Consider the following 22959-nt stretch of genomic DNA (forward strand, 5'->3'; position numbering starts at 1 on the left):
TTTAATAACATTTGAGTTGGAAGTTCCACTTCTGCCGGGGGCCCCGATACCCACACCTGGTTTTTTAAAGTTACACCATCTTGGGACTGATAAAAGTTTTCTCTACGATATAGTTTTTTAGATTTCAAACTATCAGGTTGTAATAGAAAAATGAAGCTACAATCCAAATTTGAGCCCAATTGAATGTAAAGTATTAAAGATAGTCTGTTTACATGTCTTCATCAGTGGTGTTTACACTTTTTGTTTCCGGAAAAACATAAGGCATTCCTGTGAAGCAGATATGCCTAGAAACCATAAAATATTGATGCACTAGTTAAGGGCATTGATTTTATATTGTTACTATTAATAATTTATTACAATACTTAACGTGGCTAATCATCCTTGTACTATCCGTTTGTGTGACATTAGAGTATCACACCTGAAAACATTGAGAAGCAGGTTCAATATGTATACCTATAGATACGAATCCGCTTGTTTACGTACTAAGGTTAGCCTGCAATTTCCGATTTTCAACACGTCATGTACTCTTTTTAGCTTCGAAACCTTAAACTTTCGCGATTTCATTAGAAATAAGATTATTTAAACAACTTACTTCTAGTTTTCGTAGCATGTGGCTCGACTTTTAGCCTAAAAAAGTTATAACTTTTGGTGAAATAATCGAAATTCCTCATAAGACCAATGCTAAAATTTTGAATTTTGAATGTATTTTTTTTTCGATTTTGATCGGCAACATGCTCTAAAATTTGAACTGTACATCCGCTGAGTGATACTTTACCATGGATTTTAATTTGGGTGAAATGGCCCGTTTTTCAAAAAAGTTATGAGCCACCTTAATAGTGAAATATTTATTTACAACACTCATATAATAATATTTCATCAATGTAGAGCCGTAATATTCTTCTATCTAATACTCCCTCACGTTATTGGCAAATTACATTATTCATGACGTCTGTTTATTGTATTATAAATTATTTAAGCTATATTGTAATAACATTATTACGATATGTACGTATTTTTTTTCGTAAACATTATTGATTGCAAACATAGAAAAAAGCAACTACTTAAAGAAGAAGACTTTGCATTATTAAGAAAGTATTAAAAAAGCTTGTCAACCGGGCAAACTGTCTTTTAGTATATACAAGCTCTCTTTCATCTGAGATGATGGGATTAATAGTACATCTCGTAGAAAATTGAGCTTGTTATAAAATTTTTATTTTTAACGAATTTGGCCATCTTGCAATTAACTTACTGCAAAAAAAATATATTTTACAAAGGATTTCTCTATAATTCTTATGATTTATTTTTCTCATGCGGTAATTTGGCCACCAAAACTACCAATTTTATTAAAGTTTAAAATCAATAGTAATCATTTTAATTGTGCCTTATAACATATAATAATTTATAACGATGAAAATCTCACCATTGTCCCAAGCAGCTTCCTTCGTTCTGAGAAGGACTGCGAGGCCGATGTTGTCCTTGGGCATGACTCTGTTGAGCATGTTGTCTGAGCCCTCAGCGTTCGCCATCGCCAACTGATTAAATTCTACCAGATATTCCTTGACTTTAGTGAATCTAAAGCAAAACGAATATTTGTTACTCACACATTATTTTACTAATATATTATTTTGTAACAATGAAATAAGGTTCAAATGTGCGTATGTCGGTCAAAAAATAATTTGTGATAATGACAACATGTCGGTAGTAGCACAACGAAAATCAATAGAATCTTTTTAACTGCAATCACATTGATGAAAAACAAACAAAAATCTTCGTATAATGATAGACCATCGAGGGAAAAAGTTAATCAAATTTAAAACCAAAAAGACAAGCATGAGTTCGCGTGTGAATCAGCTACGTAAACGGTAATGTATTAAAGACTGGTGGGTGATCTTTGACTCTTTTCTTTATATAATGACATAGTGGACCGTACAAAGAGGGAAGCCTTGGCTGTGGAAAGTTCAAACTTGAACGATCAAATCGCATGGAAAATGGATCTATTAACCCATATCGATGTATGAATACCCGATTGTTATTTATTAATTTGGGAGCCTAGTGTCGGAAAGTTATACAGATAGTGTTTTACAGACAAAAATTAACTATATTATGTATTGGTATGTATATAATGGTTTCGTAAGGTTGCTTAAAATACTAAGATTTTCAAATGAGCATTAGAATAAAAGTCAAAAATAGCCCTGAATATTCCTTACCAAAAGTACAAAATGACTTACACAGCTGGGGGTATACTTTAACTTGAGGAACAGTTGAATAGCCTTAGTTGAATGGCGCTTATGTGGCAACCACAATTTTTTTATTGAGGGTTCATTAAACGTTTATATGTTAAAAAAACGCCCACAATCCGGAAGTACGAGTCCCGTTACATGGAGCTGATACTGATCTTAAAGTTTTACCAAACAAAGCAGACGACAGTAGCGTTACACTTCTGCTACAATGTACTGTTTTCAAAACAAACAAAACATGTATATACTCGCGGCCCCCCATCTCAGCTTCGCCCGAGACTTACTAGATGGATTACCGTAGTGTGTTGACATGTAATGTGAAATGTTTTCAGTTAGAAATTTCACATATATTCCTGACACTTCTCAGAACAAAAATCTTCTTAGTAAAAACGTATTTGTTTGGAATCCATACAGTTTATTTAGTCAAATATTAAGCTGTAAAAAGTAAAAAAAAAAAAATTATGCTGAAAAGTACCGTGCGTTCCTTATGCCATAAAATAATCGTCGGCCCTAAAGGGCCTTTGATTAGCAGTTTCTCCCGTATCATCTACGAAAAGGGCTACTTTAAAGCTAGTAAGACTTAAAACTCCCAAGAAATATTAATTTATTTCAAAAAAAAATTTTTTTCTCCTATCTAACAACTTTATTATTAGAGCAACAAAGTCCTGGAGATTCATATCTACATTATTTATCGCCAAAAAAATACAAATACATATTCTACCTGTTTAAAAATCTGGAAGATTTAACAGATTACTGTGAGGGTACTGATTAAAAAAGTGATCTCTCACCCAATGGATTCTTTATTTCTCAATTTTGAAGCTGATGTTTCAATGTCAATAAATGTTCTGCGTCAGTTTCTTAACGCCTAAAATTGTATTCATTAGATGCACATAACGTTTTTCTTTTAATTCACCCTCTTGCAACTTTTGGTATGGTTAAGACTTTTGTGAGCCCTGAGGGCTGTTTTTTGTCAACTTTATTAAGTTCTAATATATTTGTTGGCAAGGTAGTTTGACGTCCGATGGCCCTAAAAAAGACCGGTGAGCTTCTTAAGTTAACTCTTTCTTGACTGCAGTTAACAGCAATTGTGACTGCTTGGATACCTCAGGGTGATCTTCTCTGGCCTGCTGCTGAAAACCCAGACTGATCAAGAGAAAAATTACAAAGTCCGAAGCTTTAGAGCTAGTTGTAGTGCTATTTGCCAACGTCTCCTGGTATAAAGTCGAAGAAGTTGGTGTCTAAAGCACCTTTTTTTTTGCAGATTCAGTTGTTTTAATGATCTAACGTAGAGAGATTGGTTCGCGATGCTTGCCCGTTGGAGACTTTCCCGTTGGCTAAGTTTTTTTCACTTCATAGCTGTTAGGTTCGCCCAGCGCAGATCTTGGAGAGGATCAGTGATTTCTGGTTGAATGCTTAGAGTCGAAAGGGTAACATAGGGTCGTCGGTCACCGGGGTTCCCAGCCTTGCGACGAACAACTCTGCTCGTGACGTTTGCCAGTGAATGGCTGACTTGGTTTAATAGTGGCCGTCTTTAGTTAATATAGTCTTTTAGTCGACGAATCGCTTCTGGAAATGGGAGTTAAAATGTATTTGTTGGCAAGGTAGTTTACACTTAGGTGGCCCTTAAACGAACCGATGAGATTGATGGTTAAGTAGGGAATATAAATACTTATATTGGCCCTGGCATTATATTGGCCAGTGGTGAAACTTCCAGCTATCCTTGTTATTATTCTTGATGATGAAGAGCTGGCTGCAGGTAGCTTGACTCTAACCCTCCAAGTCTCTGTATATGGAGATCATGATGGAGGGAGGTACGCCACTGACCAAAGAATATTTCGTCTTTGGGTCGTTTCCCAGATAACCGACCACTTATAGGTAGTCGGGAAAGTAGGCCTGGAGAATACCCTGTCTGTAGGTATGCCGTTGGGACGACCGCTAAGAAGGAGGCCTTTGTGGCTGCTCGTACTCTTCAGGGCTGTCTTTCCTGGCTCGTATTTGTAGATAAAAAATATTCTCTGACGGCACCAGGCGTTATCGATTACAAAATTTTTTATTGGTGGCACTCGTCAATCCTGGAAGATCAGGGTGAAAGTAGACCTAGGTCACTTGCCCATTGGAGCAGAGCGTCATCGGTAACCGGGATGTACCCAGCTGCACGACTAACATCTACATTCTCGATGCAGTTTGATCTACTGCCGGTAGACGACTGCAGAATTTTTTGAGACACTTTGACCTATTATAACCACACTTATATAATTTTGTTGCAGGTAGCTCCGACTTTATGTCAACGCTACCTAGCAGATTCTACTAAACTTACGTGAAAAGCTGGCGTATTTTTACAAAACTTTGAGCTTATTTATTGCTATTGTTTGGGATCCATGGAAAAATTTCTCAAATGTTGTTGCAGCATATGCATCGTTAACTTTTTGTTTAATATGACTCGGCTGCTGCGTCAAGTCTGTGCAACCCAATCGCTCTACAGTACCCTTCATTTTAATCATACAGTATTCTATCAATTAATATTAAATACTTACCTGTTTAAAATAAACATGCACCCACAATCTCACAATATGTTTACAAGAACTCAAATTCCCTGCCTTACAACTGTGATTTAACATCACTGTAACTTTGATGTTTTGCAATTATCAGGCATTATTAACGATAAACTATAACTTCCAAAAAAAATCCTGTCAAGAAAAGCCTTCTAATATTATTATTAAGGGATACGTAGATTTGATATACTCATTTTTAAGATTCTCCGATGTTTCGTATCAACTGGCTGAAAGTTTGCGACCCTGAAGTTAGCCGCGATTGAATGAGTATTTTCATATATACAAGCTGAGAGCAGCTTTGGTTTTACAAATCTCCTACTGTTGAAGTTCATGACTATTCGCATACAGCAACGCATTGCGGATTCATGAGGAAACTACATAGCGGTAATTAAATGAGTTATATTATTACTTATATGTAGCCGATATAATAGATATAACGTTTATAAATTAAGAGATAACATAAACTTAAACGAGAAAATGTGTGTTTATAAATAAAAGTTTGAATGAACATAGAGATAATGAGAGTATTAAAATAAAAAATACGATAATTTCTTTAGTTTAATTATTTAATTAAGTTAATTAATAAAATTTAATTTGATGTTTGATAATGAGTTGTACAACAATTGTATCGAAAATCATTATAATTTTTCATTTTTTTAAATTATAATATAATAAATAAATAAAAAATATAATAATATATTATGTATTTACGACAAGTACTTACAATTATTAAAAATTTCTTTAGTAACGAGTCTAACAATTCTTGAACACATCAATATACTTGCATTACTTTTACAGTTTTAAGAATAAATAATCTTGATAGGGAAGGGTGGGGTACTAGCCATCAGGCGGGTGACTTCGTCATCCTGATTTTTTTTATCGATAAGACATATTCAATGTCAATTCTGTTGGAAATTCATTTCTACGACGTTTACTTAACATGTCTTCAGAAATTAAATGAAAAATCTTTATTAACTTTGTAAAACAGGAGATTAAAATTTTGAGCCTGAAATAATCGTCGTACAAGAGTTTTTCTGTACCTAACAAGTAATGGATTTTACTCATGTATCAATTACATCATATAGGATTAAAAGTTTTATTGCTTAAATACTTTGTCAAATTTTTTTTGGATTTTTATCATGAATATTTACAAAGTTATTCATAATTAGGAAAAAAGCGTTAAAAGGGGCACAGTTTGCCACTTGCAGGAGGGCACAGTTTGTCACTACCAGTCACAGCAGTAGCAAAGCGACAGTCATCATCTCAGCTTTATAGGTTAGAATTCTGTTTTGTTGACAATGGTGCGGAAGTACAAAAAAAAGTGAAAGCACACAGCTGAACGGATGGGGACATAGAATTAGCTCTTCAAAGTATTTGCGATGGAAAATCTATTAAAGGTACTGCACAGGAGTTTGGAATCCCGAGGACGACGCTCCAGTATAAATTTATGAAGCATGAAAATGCAAACACAACAAAACAACAGTCAAGTAAATTTTATGTTTTTGTTGTAATTTTTATGTAAGGCAGCGATTTTTCAAATTTTTGAAACTGATATGTTGATTTACTTGATACTTTAATAGGCAAAGGCTTTTAGATGATTTTTACTGCAGGGCAAGAAAAAGCTTTTTGTCAATACATCTTAGTAATAAAAATAAATCTTGTTCACAACAAAGTATAAATTTTTTTCATTTTAATTCAATTAAAATGTTTAAAATTTAAAAAGCTTCACTATTTTATATGTGCTGCATGTATGGAAAAAATATATTGATAGAAAAAAAAGTATTTTTGAGCAGACAGTTTGGCGCTTTGTGCAAATTTTAAATCTTGTTTCTTGTTCCTAAAGACAACTGTGCCCCACCCTAAGGCAAATAGTACCCCACCATGACGAGCTGTGCCCCACGTAAAGAGTCAATGATTTTGCTCAGTATTATTAAAGTTTCAATATTAATTAACGTTTTTAACTCTGCAATGTATTCTTAAGACTTTCAACTAAGTGAATGATATTTATACATTATTATATATATAATAGTTTTTCCATAATTATCAGAAACAGAATGGGTGATGGTAGTGCCCCACCCTCCCCTATTTAAAAATAATAGACAATAATGTACTTTTCCAATTTTGTTACGTATTTAATATACTTGTTACTTTAACTCTATTTAGGTACTTGAATTATAAAATTTTATACCCTTTTACCCAAGAGAATGATAAGAAACAATAAATATACTATAGTAATTGACTTGATTTCTATAGAGCTGCAGTAGAGAAAAGTGTGCGACCTATTGTAACATATATTTTATTCCTTGAATCTTTGGAAGCGGAAAAAATATCGCGCGTTGTAGCATTGCTCAAAAGCTCGAGCTTTTATAGCAAGCTTTTTGCGACGAACGTCTGCTGTGAGCCGCTATCCAGCATAGCACGTGCTACGTGCGTGCGACTAAAACGGAACGTCGCAAGTGTTCTGTTCTGCGTCTCTTGAAAAATTGAGGCTATCGAGAATCTTGATGTATTGGTGGAATCTCGAAACGCTTTTTTTTGTTTATTTGGGCCAACCGGCTGCGTCAACCATAGGTTAAAAATGCTTTTCACCAGAGGATAGTAGTTTATGTACGTGGTGCAGTTAATCCATCAAGGTAGTATTTTTTATGTTAAAAGTTTATTGTGCCATGCATAATAAAAAAAGTTTTTGTTCTTAAATACCTAAATTTCAGATGGAAGTATTGCTAACGCAAAAAGTTAAAAAGTATTTCATAAAAAACTACAGCTACAAGTGCATAATTAAAAAAATTAGTAAAAAATGGAATATGGAACTTTGCATTAGAACGTTACATAGAATTCTAAGAAGCAATGGCCTGTATAGGAAAAAAATAACAGAGAGCCCAGTCGAGCATATTATTATAGCGATGATGTTAGAGCTCGAAGGAAGTGGTGGGTTGTTAGGTTTGGATTCGCAATATATGGCATCATTGATAGGTTTTCAAAAAAAGTTTTGCTACTGGAAGTTGGCACAACCAATAATAATCCGGATGTCATTGGGTATTACTATTTGAAGCTGGTGCAAAAAATGGATTTTTTACCAACTTTTTTGCGAACGGACAACGATACAGAAATCACGCTGATGGAAAACTGCCACATGGCTCTGCGACACTGTCACGACGATGAAAATGCTGGGCCAAAAAGTTTTTTAAAAGGACGTAGTATGCATAATCAGCGAATTGAAAGTTATTGGCGTCAGTTTCGTCAACATGTAGGAGACTTTTATACGTGTTTATTTAAGAAAATGGAAGAGTTGTTGATGTTGGATAAAGGCAATGTATTACACATTGAGTGTATCCGATTTTGTTTTGGACCATTGATTAGAGTAATTGTTACACTTATTTATATTTTTTATTTTAAATCTTTAATTTCTCATTAAAATTTGCACTACTATCTTTCAGGAAGAATTAATACAAGCCCGCAAGGAATGGAATGAGCACTTAATCAGGGCACAAAGCAATGCTCACGGAATAACAGGCAAACCCAATGAAATGTTTCATTTTCTGGAAAATTTTGGAGCAGAAGATAATAAAAAAACTGTTAATTTGACCCACATACAGTTTTTGTTGGAAAAATATGCCCAAGAACCTAAACTGTACTCTGCAAATACAGAAGAGCTTGTAAGCTTGTTTACAAACCAGTCAAGTCCAGCTAGTGCAATGGATGCATTCAACCTTTACTTATATTTAATAGATAAAATAAATTGTGAAGAACTTAATGAAAAGTTATAACAAAATCAAGTCTCGTTTATTTTTGTAAGAAAAAAATTTATCTTTACAAATAAAATTGTAGCTGGTTCATTTTAAGTAAGTTTTGAATGCTAGTTTGTAATTATTATTCTTATTTTTTTTTTAATCGATAACGTAGTAAAACCAATTCAAAGTAACTGTCCAGTTAGCTTGTGCAAGATTTATATGCACGGTTAAGTTTCATTTTATCTTATATACATTTTATTGCAGATTCTGAAGATAAAACTTGGATGACTCCTAGTTTTATACTTTTTATACAATTTTTATTTTTTTATAAAAATTTACTAATATCATTTTTGTATGCGATAGAAAAAATGCTTCGCTCATTTGGACATTGACTTGTCATCGATGAGGCATCCAGTTCAAGTTTTTTATTTTATCTTTATTTTTTACTACGCTTTAAGTTACACACTATTAAAATGTCTGGATATAAAAATGTTAGGGTAGCTAAGGCGTTTTACATAAAAGCACTATATACTAATGCAAACTACCTATCCTCAGTGAAAATTGGATGGGACTGCTGTAAAAAATAAAAAAATTTTTTGGCTTACTAAAGATCCTTGCAACTTGATGCCAGTGTACAAGAGTTGAGGTCAATCTTGCCATTTAAAAGCTCAATGAAGATAATCCCGGCAACACTAGAAAGTCGACGAATCCAATAATGTTGTCTACCACTTTTTATAATTATAAGTCATGTATAACTAAATGATTATTAAATAATCACTACTTAAAAAAAAAATACAATTTTTGTACGAGAAGCTTTTATTTGATTGTATATAACATTAATACAATGTAGATGTTCAGTTTTGTTTGTTAACATATGTATTCAACGTTTTGTAAAAAAAAAAATTTAGAGATACAGTATCAACAGATAATATTAAGTTTATTAGAATAAGAAGATGCAGTCATACTAATAAATATATTAATGTTAAAAATATTTGAATGATAATGATTTTGTTCGTGACATGTACGAATTGTTACAAAAAAAATGTTAATGAATTTTGAATAATTTTTAATTACATTTATGTAATAATGCACTTTTCTATTTGATATTCATTTTTATCACATGAACTAGTGAATAAGTTTTTACCCACACGTAAGTTTATGAATATATGTACTTAAAAAATTTCTAATATATTTAAACACTTAAGATAATTAAACTATTGTTATTGCATACTCTTTCATGTCTTTTATTACTTGTACTAGATTGTATCACAATAGTTTTATTACACTAGGTTAAGGAATACGGGTTTTGTTTTAAATAAAAATTTTTTCAACATTAGTAATGACTTACTAAGTTGTTTCGTAAAGCTCAAAAATCTCTAAGACATCTCGCATGTGTGGTCTCTTATTATTATCATAGTCTAAACAACGTGAGAAGATGTCTTCTAGATAAGGTAAAACTTTTGCCAAACTCGGAATTTTTCGATTTTCTAAATTATATTTTGCACAACTCCATCCATCTATAAAACTTTTTGCATCCCAAACGGACTGTTCGTTGTACAATTCGATAGCTGTACAAATAAACGACCACACATCCGGTTGTGTTGTTGCTTCTGCTTGTTTTAAAAGAATTTCGGAAGCATAAAAAGATATGTGCCTTTCATCGCCCATTCACATGTTGTTTTCAAACTATTATTAATCATTGAAGATTTTGCTAAATCCAAATCACAAAGCTTAGCTGTGCAACGACGATTAATTAAAATATTGCCGGGCTTTCCTTCTCGATGGATTATTGGTTTTGCCAGACAGTGTCAATACGTCAGAGCCATGCTAATGTCATATAATATTTTGTTTTTCATGTTTTTTTGTCAACTCATATTTCAATTTTATCGCATCATTAAAAAGAATGTCAAACATGGAGTTTCATGGAAAATACTCCATAATAATATGACTCTGGGTTATTGTATTGCAAACTCCCATGGCGTAGATAATATGAGGATGACGAATTTTATCCAGATGAATGAGTTCTTTCACAATCGAATCATCATTTCTTCCCCTCTGGCAGGATTTCACTGCAACGTTAGTACCTCTGAATTTTGCCTTTCGTACCACTCCTTGAGAACCTTGACCAAGCACTAGATCAGTAAACTTTATTTCATCAAAGAGTACATTAATGTCAAAAGAAAATCCACCGTCAGCTATTCGCTCTTTAAATTTGATTTCTCGTGGATTGACGAACAAGTATGAATCATCATCACTGGACATCTCATCATTTGTTTCTTTCCTTAATTGCGTTTAGATTGCAACTCCTGACTTTTCAGCTGGTGTAGCTACTGGTATTTCAGGCACCGTCTTTCTCTGATAACTACCCGGAATGGGTAGTACTATATTTTCTTCAATTTTCTTTGATGAGCCAGTGTATTCGAGCAACTGAAATGAAATATGGTAAAAATCACACTCTTAGAGACAAGTAAGAATTTTTACAAATACCTTATTTTACAAACTGCTTTCTTTGTTGTCATCACATCATGTTCTTTCCTTCGTTTTACAGCTTTACTGGGATTGCTGTTTTCAATATCCATATCCGAATTATTAGTTGTTTGGGTTCGTGAATTTTTCTCTGACGCTATGATACAAGTTATAATTATTACACGGATATCACGAATGTGCTATGAAAAAAAAATTATTTTTATACACAGCTATTTAATACTTACAAGTGTCATGGTTATTTATAGATGAACAGCTTGGTAAATTTAATATTTCAGAAGTCTCAGGTACTGCTACTGAAATTTCTGAAGCAAGAGGAGTAGTAAGCAGATATAATGTGAGAGTATGTCTTTTAGTCCGCAAATACTTTGAAGAGTACTTCCACATATTACAGCGTTCTCCTTCATCCAAAAAATCGTTGAGTACTTCATAGTTTCCAGTAGCTAACTTAACATTTGCTGACTCAAAGAAGTTTTTATTGTATTCGTTAACATATTTCTCAACAAATATATTTTGTAATTGCTCCACAGAGTAATCAATATTTCCATCTAAAGTGACAGTGGTATTTTTTCCAATATCACCCAAATGTACATAAGGGGCACCAACATAATTTCGATGCCGCCAGGCAACACTAACTTTTCGAGCTTTGAGTTGTTGCAAAGATTTTATAGCATCGACTTGTTTTTTTGTTTGCAACTTTTTCATTCGTCAACTAAAATTTTTAAGTATAGAGAAGTGTTAATATTTCTATGTACATAAATTAATAAAAGAATGTACTGTCAAAATTACAAACTTTGTTTTTCGGCGTTTTTCCATCTGAATTTTTTTCTTCGTACAACTCACTAGGAATAATATAAAACCGCTTTCTTTCTGAACCATTGAGATGTAATAAATCAGCTTAAAGAGAAAGAAAAAAATAACATTTGTGTCACCACTTACTTATCCACCTTGAAAAAATATCTAGGAATTATAACCATTTTTTCCCTTTAACACGTATAGATCAATATCTGAATTCAAATTGACAGACTTATCGTCACTTTCCGAAATAAAAACTTCTTCCCCTACTTTATAGGTTAAGTTACCGGCATCAGGAAAGTTGTCGCGAAGAACGGTTTTTGATAACTTATTATTAGACACATACATACTCACAGTACTATTACCGTGAGTATTGCTAACTTTACGTGAATTCCGAGGTGAATGCATTGCCAAGACTAATAGTAAAAACGACTGCACAAAACCATTATTTCAATATGAATATTTGAACAACAACAACCAATAACGGACAAAGAAGTCAGTTATATATATAACTCTACTGGTCGAACTATCAATGATTTTCGTTTCGAGAATTCTCGAGGGGTGTAGTACACTTGCGCCGTTCCGTTTTAGTGTGTGTGCAGTTGCGCATCGCATACATCGCGGTGGTATGGCAGATAGGCGCTTCCGTAACCTTGCGTCTTGACTAAGACAAAAGGGAGCAACGTAGAGTTGACTGACAAAGCAAGCCAGTTGCAATTGATACGGCATCCTTTGGCGAGTGCCGCCAGCCAAGCAGATGCTAAAAAGTGCACAGACGTTGCAGTCTTATGCAGCATGGAATGGTGGTCGCCGTTGCAAGTCTGACAACGCTTGCTTGACTTGCAACTTACAAGCTTATGCATACCCAAACAGTTTATGCACAGGCTTTTAGCTTCAACGACTTGCATTCTTTCTTGCGGACTGCTGGCGTTAAAGTCAACGCAGCGAATGATAAAATACTCGCCTTTGCACAGGCGACATTTCTCGCTTACGCTGTTGTACGCAAAGACAGAGCTGCTTCCAGCCTTCTTCCGAGTCGACATCTCTGCAGTGACGCCGACAATCTAAAGCATTGAAATACGTTGCTCGATAAAGAGCTTCATCGCAGCAAAGGTAGAAGGTTCAGTGGTTGAGCTCTGCGAGGACTTTCATTGTCGCAGAGCCCGCGCGTCATGCTTTCGGATGATGAACGCCACCACCTGGTCATCCCAATGAGCAGTAGGACGGTCTAGCTGTTCAAGTGCAGATAATGGATTCACAGTGCCACTAAGCAATGCCTTCAGCTTTTTTGCGGAATCTGATGCTGTTGGCATGGAAAGAAAATCCCTGGTAAATGCTGAGACCAAGAGCCGCTTGGTTGTGTAGTGGTCATCAAGCATCTTCTATGCGGCTCCAAAGTTCGCATCGATCGTTTGCACCGTACGCAGCATTTCCGCTGCTTCACCTTGGATATGTGTCTTCAGGTGCTGCAACTTCTCGACGTTGCTTAGCCAAGAACCATGCACGACGATAGCTCCTAACAGATCCTTGAATTACAGCAAGTCTGAAAACTTGCCTGAAAAGGTTGGTACAGATATTGATGGGAGACTCCTTGGCGCAGCCAAGGGCACGATTTTGTCACTTTCTGGTGGCGCAGGAAGCTTCTGCAGCTCCTCAGAAAGAAGTGCAGCCAAATCGAGATAGGCCTCCTCTGTAGCACTATAGTTATCACCTTTAAAATAGTTTGTTTCTTCAGCATCGTCTTGGAGTGCGAAAATTTTATCGTGATTTATTTGGAAGGTATCCCAATTGACTCTCAACTGCTCTAAGCGTCCTTGAATTATAGTACGTGTAAATTTTTTCTGGCCCAGCTTTTTCAGATTCACGTGTGTGTTGTTGATCCGCTGGAACAACTCGCCTTGTTTTGAAAAGCAGTTTCAAGTCCAACGGCATCGCAAACTCAATATTGCCGTAAAGCGCACGTGACAAACGTTCCGAAGTGCGTCGAAGTTAACGACTGCCCGTCTTGACGATTCAGTGACGGAAGTCGCCCGTACTGCACTCGAACTCGTGAAGTCTCTCACGAGCACACATATAACACGCCCAATATCAAACAGGTTACAGTGGAACTTGGAGTCGGCACACGTTGCAAGTTACCACCCTACACCGATGGTTAAATGGTCCCCGGAATCACGCTTTGCTACAAAATGTTTGCGCCGGGAAGTAATACTAGGATGGCAATTGTCGTGAGTAGGAATCGGGATCAACGGGTTAATAAATCGTCACGTTGATTAAAACTATGTTCAAATTTATTAACAGAAAATTACTTACAAATGCTCGCTGTGAGAGAAGCGTTCTCAACACCGGCAGTGAGCTGACTGACCACTGCTCCCGAAAGTGGCATCCAAAGTAGCGCGAAATTCAAATTAGCTGGAGCAAATGGAGCAAGACACAAAAATCCACATAACTCAACAGAATTTCTAACATAATAAATAAATAAACCCCAAGCTATCAAACCCAATAACCAAATGCTAATGAACCCAGTAACACAGAACGCCTACTGGCCACTTTTAAATTTAATGCTTTGAATAATAACAAAAGCGCCAATCACCACACAACTCGGAGCGCTTACTGGTGGTTTTGTTAAATAATATAATAAATAAAATAACACAAGCGCCAATCACCACACAACCCGGGGCGCTTACAAGCCGCTTTGTTAAATGATAAATAAATTCAATGTTACAAGCGCCGATCACCACACAACCCGGAACGCTGACTGGTCGCTTTATTAATGAATATAATGAATAAAATAACACAAGCGCCAATTACCACACAACCCAGGGCGCTTACTGGTCGCTTTGTTGATTAATATAATAAATTAAATAACACAAGCGCCAATCACCACACAACCCAAAACGCTTACTGGTCGCTTTATTAATTAATATAATAAATTAAATAACACAAGCGCCAATCACCACACAACCCGGGGCACTTACTGGTCGCTTTGTTAATTATCTTACTAATGTATAAAGCAAAGTCGCTAAAACCATTGTAATCGCTAACCACGAGAACTACTAAACCGATTTTGCTGAAATTTTGCACACTCATTCATGATACTTCCTAAATGGTTTTAATATAGTTTTTATCTTAAAAAATTTAATAACAATAGCAATAAATGAGCTCAAAGTTTTGCAAAAATATGCCAGCTTTTCACTTTAGTTGAATGAAATCTGCTAGGTGGCGTCGGTATAAAATCGAGGCTACCTGCAACAGAATTAAATAAGTGTGGTTATAATACACCGGAGTGTCTCGATAGTGATGTAGTCGTGCTTCGGCAGTTCAACGAGCTGCATAGAGAATGATGATGGTAGTCTTGCAGCTGTGGATATCCCGGTTACGGACGACACTCTTCTGTAAAGGGGAAGGGACCTTGGTTTCCATTTACCCTGAATCTCGACGAGTACGATAAAAAAAAATTCATTCCAACCGATGACGTCTCTGGCATAATACCAGGAGACATATCTAACCGGGGCACAAACTGCACCAACTCTTCAGAGTTGTGTGGCAGTCCCACCATCCCACCTAGTGCAGTCAGAGAATTTTTGGCTACAAATGTAAGACAAGTAAAACAGCTCTGAGGGGCACGGGCAGCCACAACAGCTACCTTCTTAGTCGTCACGTCTCCAACGCGCTTACCCACATGTTCCCGTCTAGCAATTGGTTATCCGGGGAACGACCTGAAGACGATATACTCTTTGATCAGCGGCGTACCTCCCTCCATCACAGTCTCCGTACATAGAGACTCCCAGGATAAGAATCAAGCTACCCGTAGCCAGCTCTTCATCATAAGGAATAAAGAATAGCCTGGAAGTTTCACCACTGGCACTTTTTAGGGCCATTATAATCATTTACGTTCCCTACTTAACCATCAATTTCATCGTTTCTTTTTAGGGGCCACCTAAGTGTAAACTACCTTGCCAACAAATACATTTTTACTACACTTTCTGGAAGCGATTCATCGACTAGAAGACTATATTAACTAAAGACAGGCACTATTAAACCAAGTCAGCCATTCACTAACAGACGTCACCTGCAGAGTTGTTCTTCGTAAAGCTGGAAAACCCGGTGACCGACGACCCTATATTATCCTCTCGACTCTAAGCATTCAACCAGGAATCACTGATCCTCTCTAAAGTCTGCGCTGGGCAAACCTATAACAGCTATGAAGGAAAAAAACTTGAGCCAACGGGACAGCCTCCACTAGACAAGTATCACTAACCAATCTCCCCATCTAAGATCACCAAAACAACTAAATCTGCAAATAAAAAAGGTGCTTGAGACACCAACGTCTTCAACGTTTAACTGGGAGACGTTGAAAAAGAGCACTACAACTAGCCCCAAAGCTTCGGACTTTGTAATTTTTCTCCCGATCAGTCTGGGTTTTCAACAGAAGGTATCCAGGCAGTCACAATTGCTGTTGACTGCAGTCAAGAAAGAGTTAACGTAAGAAGCTTACCGGTCTTCTTTAGGGCCATCGGACGTCGAACTACCTTGCGAACAAATATATTAGAACTTAACAAAGTTGACAGAAAACAGCTATTAGGGGTCAAAAAAATTTTTAGCATGCCAAAAGTCGCAAGAGGGTGAATTGGAAGAAAAACTTCAAATGTATCTAACAAATACAATTTTACTTAGGCGTCAAGAAACTGACGCAGAAAATTTATCGAGATTGGAACAGCAGCGTCAAAATCGAAAAATAAAGAATCCATAACGTGACAGATCAACTTTTCATTGTACCCTCACAGTAATCTCTTGAATCTTTCAGATTTTTAAATAAGTAGAAAATGTACTTGTATTTTTGTGGCGACTAAAAATGTAGGGTTTAAGGTCCAGAACTTTGTTGCTCTGGTAATAAAGTTGTGAGATATGAGATAAAAAATTTTTTTTTTAATAAATTTTTTGGGAGTTTAAAATCTTAACAGCTTTAAAAAATAGCCCTTTTCGTGAATTACACGGGAGAAACTGTAAATCAACGGCTTCTTATGGCCACCGATTATTTTATGGCATAAAGAACGCACGGTACTTTTCAGCATAATTATTTTTTTGAATTTTTACACCTTATTGTTTGACCAAATAAACTATATGGATTCTGAAAAAATACGTTTTTGATAAGAAGATTTTTGTTCTGAGATGTGTCAGAAATATGTGTTAAAGGACCCCGCACCAACGCAATGGGATTTGGGGTCCTAATGAAACTTGATGAAATTTTGAAATGTTGTAGCTTATGATTTTCTGAATCAAAGATTTCACAGGCGCAAGTCCTTTTAATGGACAGATTTTGAGTAAATATTGATTTAAGTCGTCTATTTCGGTGAGGGTTAGTTTGACATGCGACGCTGTTCAGTCAACACACGCACCGCATTCGATATAGGGTCAGATGAGAAGTGAGGGTTAAGTCGCACACGTGCACTGCACATGGTGCGATGTAGATTACAATAAAAAGGCATCAATAATTTTAGTAATAATATAAGTATAATATATGCGTCGTTAGATATATCCGTAGCTATAGGTAAATTCGTTTTATTCACATATTGTATTTTCAGATTGTTTAGAATCTGTAAAGAGTTATTCTGTTGCAAAAGAATTTTACTCATTACAGACGATGTTTTATGAACGGCTTCCCAGCTAATTTATCCAATAAGCTTGACCTGATCAAAAGTACAAGTTATCCGCGCGGGAATCTTCGATAAAGTGTTTCTTTGCGATAAACACGGCCAATGACTATTCTTGTGGCTTTTTTACCGGCGCCTGCGTTGACACTGCCGACAAGCTCGACTTGAGGTCAAAAGTCAAAGTTTCCCGCGTAGGAATCTTCGATAAAGTGTTTCTTTGCAATAAACACGATCAATGACTGTTCTTGCAGCTTTTTTATCGGCGCCCGAGCTGACACCACCGCCAAGCTCGACGTCTTTATATATATATCTGTAGCTATTGGTTACTTCGTTTTTTTTGCGTATTGTATTTCAAGATTGTTTAGAATCTGTAAAGAGTTACTCTGTCGCAAGACTAACTTTGGAATGACCATTGAAATGATTTTTAAATATGTATCAGTTCTATTAACTTTTTTTTTTGTAATGTATTTTTCCCACAGTATGATTGAGCATTCTCTTCAATTGCAGGTACACAAATGCTCCTTGATGTCTTATTTATGTGCCTGCCGTTCCAAATCCGAGTCCATTCATCGTGTTCATTCCTGAATTATTCGATACATACAGCAAGATATTTTCAGATAAGTGTAAAACAATTTTTTCTCTTTTAATAAATCGTACAGATAATCATCATTGCGAGGTACTTTGTGATTATATTTTGCATTAGGAAATGCTGGTTGGCGGAGAAGTATGAGTCGGATCACTGAAAAATCAAGAGTATGGGCAATCGATGACGAATCTTCATAACTCAATAACATCGTAACTCGGAAAAGTTTTTCTCAATGACAAAGAGCAGCTCCCAAGAGAATAGTATCTCTAATCATAATTCTAATCCTGATTAGGTGAATGACGTTAGACAGTAAGTAACTCTGTATCGCTATGTCCCTCAAAAAATCAATGATAAACAGTCGGAGGATCTGAATCGCAATTCCTTTTGTTAGGTAAACTGCGATAAACAGCCAGAAGCTCTGTATCGCTAAGTCCCTCAGGAAATCCATGATAAACAGTCAAAGGCTCTGTATCGTGCTTTCCTTTGAGACTTTTTCAGATTTGCTTTGAGACTTATTGAGATTTGTTTTGAGACTTTTTGAGATTTACTTTGAGACTTATTGTCAATATATTATATGGTTGTATTGACGAAAGTGAGTCTTAGCCCCCCCCCGCTCCCCATCAGCTCCCCCTCGATTTACGTAGTTATTTGCTTGTTTTAACGTCGTTTTTCATCAAATTATATTTGAGTGAGTTTCCCCCCGCTCCCCCTTAGCTCTTCCTCCACATCCACCTCCCCCCCAATAATATACTTATTTATCTAATGTTTTACCATCATAAATGTTAACAAATATACGCAATTTAGTATCTAAGTCATACCTCGTTTTTAGGGTTTTTTAAGTCACTGATCATATGTCTCCCTCTGTCTATTCGCTTTCCCTTACTCACTATATGTCTCTGAAGTACCATTATTTGTTTAACTTGATTGAACTTTTACATTTCCAATCTCTTTCTGGTCCATGTCTACTTTACCCAAATATAAAATTCTTGATTACTTGAGGACTTTATTAAGTAAAAGACAGAATTCAGGAGAAGGTATAATTTAATAGACAAACACAATTAAGCTTTTAAAACAACAATTCATTCTGTTAGCTTAATGTTGTGACATTTTATGTGTCATTTCAACCCATCTGTTCTTTTAAAACCCTTTCCACATTTTTTACATATTTGTTTTTCATAGTTTTTATGAATTAACATACGTCTGTTTTAATGTGACGATCTTCAAAGTTACATATTTTTGAATTGCTGGAAAAATTCTAGCTAACCACAATTTGAATAAAAAATTTTTTTTGGATTCTTACATCTCAATAAAGCAACGTATAAATGTCCGTAAGAGAATAAAGGTTTTTTAATATACAATCCTAAAAAATCAAAACTCCGTCTATCTGATTTTTTAATAAATATAGAACATGCTAATACAAAGGGAAACTGTTTTCTATAGCAGACAAAAGGTAATGATAATAAGGTGCCAGTATTCAATGTTATTCTTATAAACTTTGCTTTTTTTTCTCCCATAATTATTTCTGCTTCTATATTATACTTAAATAATTTTGTTATTTTTAATCTTGTGCCTCTACAGAGACCGTCTGATATACTTAAAGTTCTTATTAACATTACTATGCATTTAGTTTTAATTTTAATTCATGTAATGGAAGACCCTCTCTAATACTATTTTAAAATACTATCGGAATATTAATATTTGTGTTAAATTAGTTATGTTAAGTTAATCATATGTTTTATCAACTCCTTAGTGAGTCACATATTCTGCTGTTGTGAACTAATTTTCAGCCTGCATTGATAAATACACGAGTAATGTCGTTATTTTGTCTACTCAATCTGTTAGTGGGGGGTTGGCGCGCGGATCGCGCAGGGAGGTGTTAGCCCCATTAGTGTATATATATCTTCCTATATTATATAGTCGTAGGAGTTACAGCGAGGTTTTGCTCCCCCCCCGCTCCCCCCAAATAAGGTAGTTATACTTTCATTTTCTTGCATTTTTTAAGTAATCCTACTTTTTTGCTAGCTCCCCCCCACTCCCCTCCCGACTCCACCCTAGCTTCCCCATATATAATGTAAATATATTCGTAAAGCCTTATATATTAACTGTTACAAGTGGTCTAATTTTCACATATTATTTTATTTGACTATAACAAAAAATTTTGTTACAATTATCTTACTTACAATGTTTATTTTGATAACATACTCTAAAATGTCTTTTTAGGTGCTCTGCTCTTACATAACCTTTCCCACAATTTTGACAAATATTTTTTTGAATGTTTTTTTCATCACTTTTCAAATATCTCCGTAAGTGATAATTTCTCTTGAAACTTTTTTCGCATTTAGTACACTTAAAATTTTTTTCAATGTTTTGGCATTCCTTTGTGTGACGCAAATAGTTTTTCTTGTCTAATATTGAAATGCTAGACAGATCACATAAGAAAAATTTTTTTTTGTGAATTTTTTTCGTGCAAAGATAGACACTCTTGATTTGAAAATTTTGAGTTACATTTGTCACACTGATAAAATTTTGCATCCATGATGGTGTATCTGAAAACATATTACAAAAAACGGATTGTTTATGATTACATGAATTTGGGTACTAGACGGTACTGAAATTTGCTTTTTTGATGAAAGATAAAATTTGCAAGAAAGTATAAAAATAGTAATAAACTACAGAACAGTTTTTTTGTCACTCTAAAATTTCATTCCAAACAATATTTTTAATTTCAAATTTGTTTTCTGATTCAATTTGGATGAAAATTTTTTTTGGGTTTCTACATCTAGACAATGCAACATATAATTAATTGCCCATGAGAAAATAATGCTTTTCGGAGGTATACTCCTAAGGCATCAAAACTTTGACCTTGAGATTTATTGATAGTCATAGAAAAAGCTAAGGTAAGTGGAAATTGTTTTCTGTACAATATAAATGGTAGCGAAGAAAAATTGTTTGTTTGTAGTGTTATACTTGGAATAAAGACTTCATTTCCTTTTTTTTACCTGTGATTATTTCAGTTTCGATGTTGTATTTAAATAATTTTGTGATTCGTAATCTTGTACCATTGCAAAGTCCGTCAGATATGTTTAAGTTTCGTATCAACATAACAATAGCGTTAATTTTCAAATTCAATCCATGTGGAGGAAGACCTTCTTTAATACTATTTAAATATTCTGTAGGAAAATTAATATAAATATTATCGTCTGCTTTATCTACTCCTTTGAGAGTTGCTGTATCAATACTATAGTACGTTACTAATATTCCTACCATACTATTTAAAATTTTTTTGTTCAAAAAATGAGTGTATTCATTGTGAGATGTTAATATAGCTTTACTTATAAAAGAATCATCATCATTATTAAAAATTTTAGAACATACATCATTTGTTTTCCATGTCTGAGGAATTATAAAAGTTTTAATTCTGCCTTCTCCTATATCCAGTAGCAATGAAGAAAATTTTTTATCAATTGAACGTATATCATTTTTTAAATAAAAAATATTAAATAAAGGCAAAAAATTGAAAAATTTTATGGTTTCTTGAACAATAGTAACTTTGCTTCCGTTTTTTACTACTGGAAGAATTTGACGAAAGTCTCGAACTTAAATTATTATTTTATTCCCAAAAGGTTTGTTACTACAAGATAAATCTTTTAAAGTCCTATCAACGATTTCTTGCGCTTCTTTCGGTATCATAGAAGCTTCATCCCAAATAATTACTTCTACATTACGTAATTTTTGTTTATCTGGCTCAAACTGGAAGAATGCACTTTCTATAGTGCTTAAGTCTAAAGGAAGTCTGAAAGTTCTGTAAGTGGTCATTCCCTTTGGAAGCAGAATAGAAGCAATACCTGTCCAAGCCATTGTAAGAATTTTTTTTTCAATTAATATAAAATAATAAATTAATGTTTTATATAGAAAAGTTTTTCCAGATCCACCAGGACCATCGATGAAAAAATTTTTTTTTTTCAAATTTTCATTATTTCTTGAAAAATTCGACGTTGATCATGACTGAGTTGTGAAAACATTTCATGGAATTTATGTTTACAAAATATTCTATCATCATAGTGAGTATCAATACTTTTTTTTATCGTTTCTGTTGGTCCTGGTGCACTAATATTTTTACAAGACATATTTTCAGAATAAAAAATTTCGTTTAAATGTAAAAGAGCTTTATTTTGATTATCTTTACAATCTTCAATGAAAAATTTTTGTATTTATTCCAAATAATATTACCAAAAAAATTTTCAGACATAATAAACCATGCGAAAAATTTTCGTAGTTGAAAAGGCAGCATAACGTTACATGCTTCTTCAACGATTATATTGTTTTGAAAATCGTGTTCTACTAATTCCATAGAAATAACTGTTATTAGTCAAGGAAAATAAAAAGTGATTGTTAAAAATTCATGTAATTGATTATGATCAATATACATTTTTGACATACATAAATTTTAAGTAACAATTAATATAATTCGGGTTTTTTTCCATACTTCGTAAATCTAATTTGCAATTACGGGGATTGGTGCGCAGAGCGCGGAGGGGGCATATATAAATATAAGAGCTTAGAAATATCTATTGACACATACAGGATAGACAGCTCATTTAAAAAAGGGGGCCTCTAGAAAAAATAATAAAGCTCACCAACAAAAAGTCAAGGGCACATCCCTCTGTCTATATAAACTTTACCACTTTTATTTGAAATTAGCAGCTTGTTCTTCATATTTCCTTAAAAACAGACCAGTAATCATTCCCTAGCGTAGAAAATTTATTCCCGAGTGGTTTCGAAAAATGCCATAGTCTTCCAAATTCTGTAAAATATACTTCAACATGTTATTTTCATACTAACAATTAATTTTATCATTTTTTAAGGCTTTAAAAATATTAATACCAACCTTATTTTGAAAAAATTACATTTATAACACAATAA

General features: G+C 34.5%; 1 protein-coding gene across 1 annotated transcript in view; it reads right to left on the bottom strand.

Annotated features, from left to right (window-relative positions):
* The window catches only part of twin (CCR4-NOT transcription complex subunit 6-like twin), a 202027-nt gene that overhangs the window by 28252 nt on the left and 150816 nt on the right, over positions 1-22959 (bottom strand). The window contains exon 5 of the mRNA XM_023391529.2: positions 1421-1572. Coding sequence (XP_023247297.2) covers positions 1421-1572 — 152 coding nt within the window. The remainder of the gene's footprint in view (positions 1-1420; positions 1573-22959) is intronic.

Source organism: Copidosoma floridanum, unplaced genomic scaffold (genome assembly GCF_036245765.1).
Source record: "Copidosoma floridanum isolate Cflo_tuat_1 unplaced genomic scaffold, Cflo_Japanese_pri ptg000004l, whole genome shotgun sequence".
Taxonomy (NCBI): domain Eukaryota; kingdom Metazoa; phylum Arthropoda; class Insecta; order Hymenoptera; family Encyrtidae; genus Copidosoma; species Copidosoma floridanum.